Source organism: Bos grunniens, chromosome 15 (assembly GCF_055505025.1).
Source record: "Bos grunniens cultivar Pamir isolate PY7600 chromosome 15, Bosgru_T2T1.0, whole genome shotgun sequence".
Classification (NCBI taxonomy): Eukaryota; Metazoa; Chordata; class Mammalia; order Artiodactyla; family Bovidae; genus Bos; species Bos grunniens.
Window position 1 is genome coordinate 48,068,153 of NC_141179.1, and position 11,207 is coordinate 48,079,359.

The 11,207-nt window shown below is 36.8% G+C and overlaps 1 protein-coding gene across 1 annotated transcript; it reads right to left on the minus strand.

The window, feature by feature from the left end:
* Nucleotides 1–5,560: 5,560 nt before the first annotated feature.
* On the minus strand, nt 5,561–10,938 carry LOC147357934 (olfactory receptor 56B2-like). The gene is given in 4 exon segments (XM_086338164.1): nt 5,561–5,616; nt 5,619–6,524; nt 9,256–9,280; nt 10,915–10,938. Coding segments are annotated over 4 exon segments (1,011 nt in total).
* Nucleotides 10,939–11,207: the final 269 nt, after the last annotated feature.

An 11,207-nucleotide genomic window follows, 5' to 3' on the forward strand; every position in this document is an offset into this window, starting at 1 on the left:
GGTTCCATGTGCGCTTGAGAAAAAGGTGAAATTCATTGTTTTGGGATGAAATGTCCTGCAGATATCAATTAGGTCTAACTGGTCTATTGTATCGTTTAACGTTTGTGTTTCCTTGTTAATTTTCTGTTTAGTTGATCTATCCATAGGTGTGAGTGGGGTATTAAAGTCTCCCACTATTATTGTGTTATTGTTAATTTCTCCTTTCATATTTGTTAGCATTTGTCTTACATATTGTGGCACTCCCGTGTTGGGTGCATATATATTTATAATTGTTATATCTTCTTCTTGGACTGATCCTTTGATCATTAGGTAGTGACCATCTTTGTCTCTTTTCACAGCCTTTGTTTTAAAGTCTATTTTATCTGATATAAGTATTGCTACTCCTGCTTTCTTTTGGTCCCTATTTGCATGGAAAATCTTTTTCCAGCCCTTCACTTTCAGTCTGTATGTGTCCCCTGTTTTGAGGTGGGTCTCTTGTAGACAACATATGTAGGGGTCTTGTTTTTGTATCCATTCAGCCAGTCTTTGTCTTTTGGTTGGGGCATTCAACCCATTTACATTTAAGGTAATTACTGATAAGTATGATCCCGTTGCCATTTACTTTATTGTTTTGGGTTCGAGCTTATACACTGTTTTTGTGTTTCCTGTCTAGAGAAAATCCTTTAGTATTTCTTGGAGAGCTGGTTTGGTGGTGCTGAATTCTCTCAGCTTTTGCTTGTCTGAGAAGCTTTTGATTTCTCCTTCATATTTGAATGAGATCCTTGCTGGGTACAATAATCTGGGCTGTAGGTTATTTTCTTTCATCACTTTAAGTATGTCTTGCCATTCCCTCCTGGCTTGAAGAATTTCTATTGAAAGATCAGCTGTTATCCTAATGGGAATTCCCGTGTGTGTTATTTGTTGTTTTTCCCTTGCTGCTTTTAATATTTGTTCTTTGTGTTTGATCTTTGTTAATTTGATTAATATGTGTCTTGGGGTGTTTCTCCTTGGGTTTATCCTGTTTGGGACTCTCTGGGTTTCTTGGACTTGGGTGATTATTTCCTTCCCCATTTTAGGGAAGTTTTCAACTATTATCTCCTCAAGTATTTTCTCATGGTCTTCTCTTTTTGTCTTCTTCTTCTGGAACCCCTATGATTCGAATGTTGTAGCGTTTAATATTGTCCTGGAGATCTCTGAGATTGTCCTCATTTCTTTTAATTCGTTTTTCTTTTATCCTCTCTGATTCATTTATTTCTACCATTCTATCTTCTAATTCACTAATCCTATCTTCTGCCTCTGTTATTCTACTATTTGTTGCCTCCAGAGTGTTTTTAATTTCATTTATTGCATTATTCATTTTATATTGACTCTCTTTTATTTCTTCTAGGTCCTTGTTAAACCTTTCTTGCATCTTCTCAATCTTTGTCTCCAAGCTATTTATCTGTGATTCCATTTTGATTTCAAGATTTTGGATCAATTTCACTATCATTATTCAGAATTCTTTATCAGGTAGATTCCCTATCTCTTCCTCTTTTGTTTGGTTTGGTGGGCTTTTATCCTGTTCCTTTGTCTGCTGGGTATTCCTCTGTCTCTTCATCTTGTTTAAATTGCTGAGTTTGGGGTGTCCTTTCTGTATTCTTTCAGTTTGTGGAGTTCTCTTTATTGTGGCGTTTCCTCGCTGTGTGTGGGTTTGTACAGGTGGCTTGTCAAGGTTTCTTGGTTAGGGAAGCGTGTGTCGGTGTTCTGGTGAGTGGAGCTGTATTTCTTCTCTCTGGAGTGCAATGAAATGTCCAGTAATGATTTATGGGATGTCTATGGTTTTGGGGTTACTTTGGGCTGCCTGTATCTTGGAGCTCAGGGCTGTGTTCCTTGCTGCTGGAGAATTTGCTTGGTATGTCTTGCCCTGAAACTTGTTTCACCCAGAGAGGTTTACAGCATTATATGAAGAAGAGAAGAGTGAGGAGGGAGTTAGAGGTGACCCGAATGAGATGAGGTGGAGTCAATAGAGGAGAGAGTGGGCTATTCAGTAATCTCTTCCTTATGTGCACTCCACAACTGGACCGCTCAGAGTTGTTCACAGAGTTATACAGAGAAGAGAAGAAGGAAGAAGGTGGCAGAGGTGGCCAGGAGGATAAATGGGGGGAATGAAAAGGAGGGAGACAGATCCAGCCAGTAATCAGTTCCCTAAGTGTTCTCCACCGTCTGGAACACACAGAAATTCACAGAGTTGGGTAGAGTAGAGAGGGGTTAGGGAGGAGACACAAGCGACCTAGTGGAGAAAAAGGAGAGTCCAAAGGGAGAGGGAGCAGTTAAGCCGGTAATCTCGCTCCCTAGTGAAAAATGGGTCCTGAAGATTGGGTTCTTAAAGGTACAAAATTGGTAACAAATACATAAAAGCAAAAATTTAAAATCTAGAGTAGAGTTTGGAATTTCAAAAATACGATGTTAAAGAAAAGAAGAAGGAAAAGAAAGAGAAAAAACGAACAAACAAAAACAAACAAGGTCACAAAAATTATACAGAAAATATAGGTGCAAAATTGATAACTAATACCAAAAAGCAAAAGTTAAAAATCTAGAGTAGAGTTTGGAATTTCAAAAATACAATGTTAAAAAAAGAAGAAGAAAAAGAAAGAGAGAGAGAAAAAAACAAACAAGAACAAGGTCACATATATTATATATATATAAAAAAAATACAGGTACAAAAGTGATAACAAATACCAAAAAGCATAAATTAAAAATCTAGAATAGTTTGGAATTTCAGATATACAATGTTATTTAAAAGAAGAAGAGAAAGCAACAGAGAAAAAGAAAAAGAAAAAATAAAAAAGGGTCACAGAAATTATATAAAAACAAAACCAAAAAAAAAAAACTATAGGTACAAAATTGATAACAAATACTAAAAAGCTAAAATTAAAAATCTAGAGTAGAGTTTGGAATTTCAAAAATACAATGTTAAAGAAAAGAAGGAAAAAGAAAAAAAAGTCAAAAAATTATTTAAAAAAATATATATGAAGTTTGCTTTTAAAAAAAAATAGGGTCTTTTTTTTTTTTTTTGCAAAGTGGTTATAAAAGTGCAAATTAAAGGAATAATAGAGGACTTAAATTTTTTTTTTTTAATAGGCTCACTTGTTCAGTTGCACTGAGGGGAGGTAGGGAGGGATGCTGCAAACAAATAACACTGGCGTGTGCTCGCAGTGCCTCAGCCACACTGGGTCTGCCCCCAGTTCACGGCGCGTGTAGCCTCTCTGCCCACGCTGCTCAGGCTCTAGGTTGCTCCGCCGCGAACCATCCGCGGCCCGCCCTGGGCTGCCTGTACTTCCCAGGTCCAAGCTGCTCAGGTTCAGGCACTCGGGTAGTCCTCAGAGGCGCAGACTCTCAGTTGGGCCTGCGTTTTGTGCCCTTCCCAGATCCGAGCAGCTCAGGTGATGAGGTGTTTTGCGCGGGCAATTGCTGCGACTTATTGCCTCCCCGCCGCTCGGTTATCTAGTTGTGCACCAGCACACCTTCTCAGGCAGATGTTGACCGTCCAGACCCCCAAGAAGTTTTAGTTAGCAAAGAAGCCTGCTTACAGTTTTATAGATAATGTCTCTCTGGGGCTGCGATTGTCCCCTTCCGGCTCTGGCTGCCTATCACCGGAGGGGGATGGTCTGCCGCCGGCTATCTCTGTTCAGTCCTTTATTCCGTGCGAGGGCCTGGTGGTGTCATAGGTTAGGGCTGGCTTTTCACGTGGTAGATATCCCACAGTCTGGTTTGCTAGCCCAAATTATTTCGCTCAGATAGTGCTCGGGGTATTCAGGCCAGATTCTTGCGATGCAACCCGCGCTGCACCTCCTGCCCAGCCCCCGCTTGCTAATGGCGGATGCAGGCATCTGCGCTGCATCTCCGCTGGGGGAGTTACCGTAGGGCTCGCAATGTACGGGTTTTAATTATTTATTTTTCCTCCCTGTTATGTTGCCCCCTGTGCGTCCAAAGCTCGGCACAGATTCGGCAGTGAGAAGGTTTCCTGGTGTTTGGAAACTTCTCTCTTTTTAAGACTCCCTTCCAGGGACAGAACTCCATCCCTCCCTCTTTTGTCCCTTTTTTTGTCTTTTATATTTTTCCCTACCTCCTTTCGAAGACTTGGGTTGCTTTTCTGGGTGCCTGATGTCCTCTGCCGGCTTTCAGAAGTTGTTTTGTGGAATTTACTTGGTGTTTAAATGTTCTTTTGATGAATTTGTGGGGGAGAAAGTGTTCTCCCCGTCCCACTCCTCCACCATCTTAGCTCCTCCTCCCACTTTTAGTACTTTTAAAATGTTGTGCAACCATCACCAATATCTGATTTCAGGACATTTCAATTGCATCAAAAGAAAACTCCATAACCATTAATCAGTCACTACCTATTGATCTATTCCTCCGATCCCTTCCAACATCTAGTATGTTTTTTGATTCACTGGATTATCTATGCCAGTAATTGATTTGATGGAACTGAAATCATATTGCAGTGGTCTTTAGTGTTTGCTTTTTTAAAATTAGCATAGTGTTTGCAAAGTTCATCTGTGAAAGGGCATACATCTGTACTTCATCCTTTCATGAATGAATAATAATCCTTATTATGGGTATGCTTCACTTTGTTTATCCATTAAAGAAATGATGGATATTTGAATTCTTTCCAATTTTTCACTAATAATGATGCTATGAACATTTGTGTATAAATGTTGTTGCTACTCTTGTATTAAGTTATTCTGCTTATATACTTAGGAGTTTAATTTCTGTCATATGGTAATTGTGTTTCAAACTTTGTGTTATTGTCTAACAGTTTCTCACACCTCAATGTGATTTTTACATACCCTCTAGTATATATAAGAAGTTTAATGTTTCCAGAAAATTGCCAATCTCTGTTAAATTAAAAAATACAGCCATTTTATTGTATATAGTGGTATCTTGTGGTTTTGATTTGAATTCAGTGATGCTCAGCATCTTTTCATATGTGTGTTGGATGTTGCACATCTTTATAGAAACGTCTATTGGAGTCTGTTTTCCATTTAAAGAATAGAAGACACATTAGAAAGCAAAGATGCAAATATCTAGAATAAGTTGTACTCTATTAGTAATTGCATGAAATGTACATGCGTTCAGTTCAGTTCAGTTCAGTCGCTCTGTCGTGTCCGACTCTTTGCGACCCCATGAATCGCAGCATGCCAGGCCTCCCTGTCCATGAGTTAGACACTCTCATTAAAAAGAAAAAACATTGTCAGATATCTACCCTAACCATCCCTATACAACATTGTCCAGAATTTCTAGCCAGGGCAGCGAGATACAAAAATGAAATGTATATTCCATTTGTCTCACCCTGGCTTCCTTGATTCAGTCTGCATAATTGTGCTATTGTTCTTTTTTTTTTCTTTTGGATGAAGGTCTTTCTTGACAAACATGATAAAGTATTAGTTTCACCCCTTTTTTTTTGAAATTTCATTAATTGCGTGTGATTCCTTATATTAATTAAAAATGGTTTGTATTCCTCAGAACTTCTGTCATCTGCAGTCCTTAAGAATGTAATGAACACAGATGTAGGAAAATTTGAAAGATGTGCATCCTCTCCAAGTTAGTTGTCTTTGAAGTCCAGTTTAAGAAGTTTATATAAGCCCTGTCTGAGCTCCTGTTCTTGAGTGCATAGACCATGGGATTGAGGGCAGGAGGAATAACATTATGGAGTACATTGAGTAGAACTGGGATGAGGGGAACTGTCATTGCTGCACTGTGGGTGATAGAAATGACAATAATGACTGTGTAGAAGAAAAGAATTAGGATGAGGTGGGAAGTGCAGGTACTTAAGGCCTTGGATGCAGCTTCTGCTGAGTTCAACTTCAAAACAGATTGAAGTATCAAGGCATATGATAAAATAATCAAACCCAAATCACTTCCCATGAGTGTCCATGCCAGAAGTAGCAGGTAGATACTCTTGACTGTCTTGTCATCATCACAAGATAGGCTACTGACTCCAAGATTTGAGCAAAGACAGTGCTCAATCTGGTTCTTTGAGCAGTACTGTCTCTGAGCTGCAAACACAGGAATTGGGATAGTAGTCAGGCTATTTCTGAGCACCATGAACAGAGTTGCTTTGACCACAAAGGAGCCAGTAATTATCGATGGATAGCATAGTGGTCGACAAATGGCTACATATCTATCTATAGCCATGCAAACAAAGATGCCTGATTCCATGGCCACAAAACAGTGTATAGCATACATCTGTATAAAGCACTGAGGGAAACTGATGGCTTTTGCGTTAAACCACAAGATTGCCAAAATCTTGGGCATGATGGTGGTAGCCAGACCCATGTCTACTACAGCCAGGATGCCCAGGACATAATACCTAGGCTGGTGCAATGTTGCCTCCTTATTGATAATGATCAAGATAAGGATGTTGGCGCTGAGAGCTAAGAGGTAGAGCAGAGCCAGGGGCAGGGATAGCCAGTGTTGCCAGCTGTGATTGCCTGGGAATCCCAAAAGAATGAACTCAGAGACCTGGAACTTTGGGCTGTTGGAGTTGCTGAGATCCTGAGACTTCACTAAGTGAAGAAGTAGAGAGTTATTTTCTTAATAATTTCTCTGACTGACAATATTTGAAAAGGCATTATCCAGGTTCATAATATCAAAGATATCATAATATCAAAGAACATCAAAGGAGAATTTATTATCTTTATTATTCTCATTGTAGCACTAACATTTCTTGGACAAACAGGAACTGTGGTAACACATTCTTTATTGTCAACTTGGCTAATGATCAGAAAAATGATATATATAGGCAAGTCATATTTTTCCACCTCTCATAGCAGAGGAGTAGAACATTAAAGGAAATCAGGACCTTGTCATGATCTTCAGTCTTGTAAGTCATGGAAGTTGGACAAGATGAAAGTCCTCTGAAATTAGTCTATTTCTTGACTGACTTTGCTAATGGGTTGTTTTCTGTAGAGACCAAATAAATAGTCTCAGAGTAGTGGATTTTATGCATGTAGTCATTTAAGATAAAATATTAGTCTATATTTAATAAATTAAAAAAAACCTACTTTTCAAGGATTAGAGAATGAATACCTTTGCATCAGTTCTAATGAGGTGGGTGAAACTGGAGCCTATTATACAGAGTGAATTAAGCCAGAAAGAAAAACACCAATACAGTATATTAACACATATTTATGGAATTTAGAAAGATGGTAGTGATAACCCTGTATGCGAGACAGCAAAAGAGACACAGATGTATAGAACAGTCTTTTGGACTTTGTGGGAGAGGGAGAGGGTGGGATGATTTGGGAGAATGGCATTGAAACATTTATAATATCATATAAGAAATGAATCGCCAGTCCAGGTTCAATGCTGGATACAGGATGCTTGGGGCTGGTGCACTGGGACAACCCAGAGGGATGGTATGGGGAGGGAGGAGGGAGGGGGGTTCAAGATGGGGAACACGTGTACACCCATGGTGGATTCATGTTGATGTATGGCAAAACCAATACAATATTGTAAAGTAATTAGCCTCCAATTAAAATAAATAAATTTATATAAAAAATAAAATAAATAAATAAAATGATTTTTCTACTCTAAAAAAAAATAAAGTACTCAGAAATGTCATTAATTTGAATTAAAATATATGAGTTCACGTAGCATATCTGTTTTATAGCAAGAAAAATGATGTCTAAAATGTTAACAATCTGTGTAAAACCAAGCAACAATGAAAGAGAGAAAAATGGCTTGGAAATCTCAGTATGTTTAAGCCCAGTTGTCTCTTCTTTTGAGTAATTTTTCCCTATTCCAACATCTATTTGCTTCTTAGAGTACTGTAGACATTCACATTATAACTATTAAAGCAGACAAAAAAACAAATAAAAGAAACTAACCAAACTGGTGAGTTTGAGGTAAATATTTTTTCAGAAGTTCTGCTAAAATCAAGTAACTCTATATCTAATACCCTTCCTACATATGGTATTTGTTAGTGTTTTATTGTAAAATGGAAACGATACTGTTTATATGTATTTATACCAGATGTGTTAATTATTATTTACTTTCCTTTCAGAATTTCATATATTAAAGATATAAGTACAGAATATTTTTAAAATTTTGTTGAGAGTTATAGTTTAAACAGAGGAACAGTATTGATGTAAACTTTGTGGGTATATTTAGCTTAACCCAAATAATAGCATTCTATTCTATTCAAAACATAACAGACTCTGGAAATTAATGAAGAAGATGGAACTATAAATTTTTATCTTAATGAAATACAGCAAACAGTATTTTGCCAAATATTCTAAACATCAAATTAAAAATATTTGAGTTTGAAATGAAGGGATAAATTTAATACATCTTTCTAAAACTGTCAAGATCCCATAGTAATCTAGAGAGATACTCTATAGGCAATTGTTACAGTGACTTCAATCCGGCATTTTAACACCCAAATCTGAACAGAAAAATGATCTTAAGCATGATATATGGGTTCTTAATAGTGAGATTGCTTCACCAACTTAGAGCAACGAATAGCTTTTACTTTACTAAAATGAGCAATTAGAAAGCCCGTTTTTATTGTCTAAAGAAGGAAAAAAAGACGTGTTAAAGCCTAGATCATTAAGTTAGTATATATATCTCCTGAAGAAACCAAGGCATGATGTATTTGCCATTTATATTACTGGTTTATTCTGAGAGACTGGCACTGAACAGGCACTCAGTATATATTAGTTATGTTAATAAATATTGAAGGAGGGTTATACAGGTTACATGTTCATGATTTTTTGTATTATTGATGAGGAGGTTAGAGCCATTGACAGATGAGTATGTTAAATATGTAAAGGAACAATAGTAGGGTGGGGGGGGGGGCAGAAATAATCATGTCAAACAATAAAGGGTTAGAAGAAATAATACTATTTTATCAGAGCCAAATGAAGTAAAAATGAAACCATGAATATTAGAAAAAAAACATGAAAAAGACAACTCACACATATCTCTAAACACAATAATTGCTGTGGAGTATGCTTGTTGATTAAAATAGGCTTTCTGAGGTTAAATTTTAAAAAGTTATATAGCATTTATTTTAAAAATCACTTAAAATACAAAGTTTGAAAACAAATATATAGAATGAAAAAAATTCTTACTTAAATAAAACTAAATAAAACTTAAATAAAACTTAAATAAACTTAAATAAAACTAGTGATATCAACATTGGATACTTTAGAGAAAATAATTTTCAGTTAAAATGATAATTACACAATGATGAGAGGAATGGTTCAACAAAACAATATAGTATTTGTGCCTTGCCTGAATCTAAACACATAACTTTAACCTGAAAGAAATACAAGTAGAGAATTAAAAAGTCAAAATTAAGGTAAAAAATTTAAAAATACTATTTCTTAAAATGAATGGGTAATCCTAAAATGGCAATGATATAGATTTGACAGCACTAACAGCAATTTTGTACTAAAAAATTTATGTATAAACCTACACAAAAAAATATGAGATTACAGAGCATTTTAAGCATAAAAGTAAGCCATGCTCTGATTATAAGTGAGAAGTAAAAAAGAATGAATTATATATTTACAAGACAGACCGACTCAAAGATCTTGAAATCAAGCTTTATAGGTATTAAAGGGAAAAGGAGAAGGCAATGGCACCCCACTCCAGTACTCTTGCCTGGAAAATCAAATGGACGGAGAAGCCTGGTGGGCTGCAGTCCATGGGGTCGCTAAGAGTCGGACATGACTGAAGCGACTTAGCAGCAAAGGAGGAATGTGGGGGGAAGGATAAATGGAGAGATTGGAATTAAAATACACATATTATTATATATAAAAGGGCTTCCCTGGTGGCTCAGCTGGTAAAGAATCTGCCTGCAATGCAGGAGACCCTGGTTCAATTCCTTGGTCAGGAAGATATCCCAGAGAAAGGATATACCCACTCCAGTATTTTTGGGCTTCCCTGGTGGCTCAGATGGTAAAAAATCTTCCTGCAATGTGGGAGACCAGGGTTCGATCCCTGGGTTGCGAGGATCCTCTGGAAGAGGACACGGTAACCCACTCCAGTATTCTTGCCTGTAGATTCTGCACACACTTGGGAGCCTGGTGGGCTACAGTCCATAGCGTCGCAGAGTTGGACATGACTGAACGACTAAGCACAGTACTGCACTATATATAAAACAGACAACTAACAAGTACCTATTTATAGCACAGAGAACTCTACTCAATAATCTCTAATAACCTATATGGGAAAAAAATCTGAAAAAGAATATATATATATATATATATATAGAATTGTCCCATGTGGGGCTAATGGTAAAGAACCCACCTGACAATGCAGGAGACTCAGGAAAGATGTAGTTTTGATACCTGGGTTGGGAAGATCGCCTGGAGGAGGAATGGCAAACTACTCCAGTATTCTTGCCTGTAAAATTCCATGCACAGAGGAGCCTGGTAGGCCCCAATCCATGGGGTCTCAAAGAGTCAGACGCCACTGTGCGCCAACACTTTTATATATATGTGTAACTGATTCAGTTTGCTGTACACCTGAAGCTAACAGACATTGTAAATCAACTATACTTCAATAAAAATATGAAAAAACCATCTGATTTGAAAAAACAAGAATTAACATAATAAAGATCACAAATCAAAACTTAAAAAAAACATCGATATCAAAGAGACAAAATATTATAAATGCATATATATGAAAAGCTTTAGTAACAATATGAAATAATAAATGGATCAAATGTAAATAATAATGAAAATCACAAAAGGTAATGAATAGTAAAACGATGAGAAACAAAACTTGAGAGATATAGTTAAATTGATATCTCATGCATCTATAACCTAAAAGAGTATATTACAAACAAAAATGTTTATGCTTTAGAATAATTACTTCATACAGGAATTCAAATAACTATCTTCAGTATGGGCTTCCTTGGTGGCTCTGTGGTAAAGAATCGCCTACCAATACAGGAGATGCGGGTTTCATCCCGAATCAGGAAGATTCCCCTGAAAATTATATGGCAACTCACTCCAAAATTCTTGCCTGGGATATCCCATAGATATAGGAGCCTGGCGGGCTACAGTCCATGGAGTCACAAAAGAGTCAGACACGACTTGGTGACTAAACAATAGCAACAAACTTAAATATAAAGAGAGAAAACAGAATAAAAATAAAATGATAAACTACTGGAATTTTTAAAAATTTAACAAGAAATCTAAAGAATGAAAGATTTTATTAAAGAGAGTCATAAAATA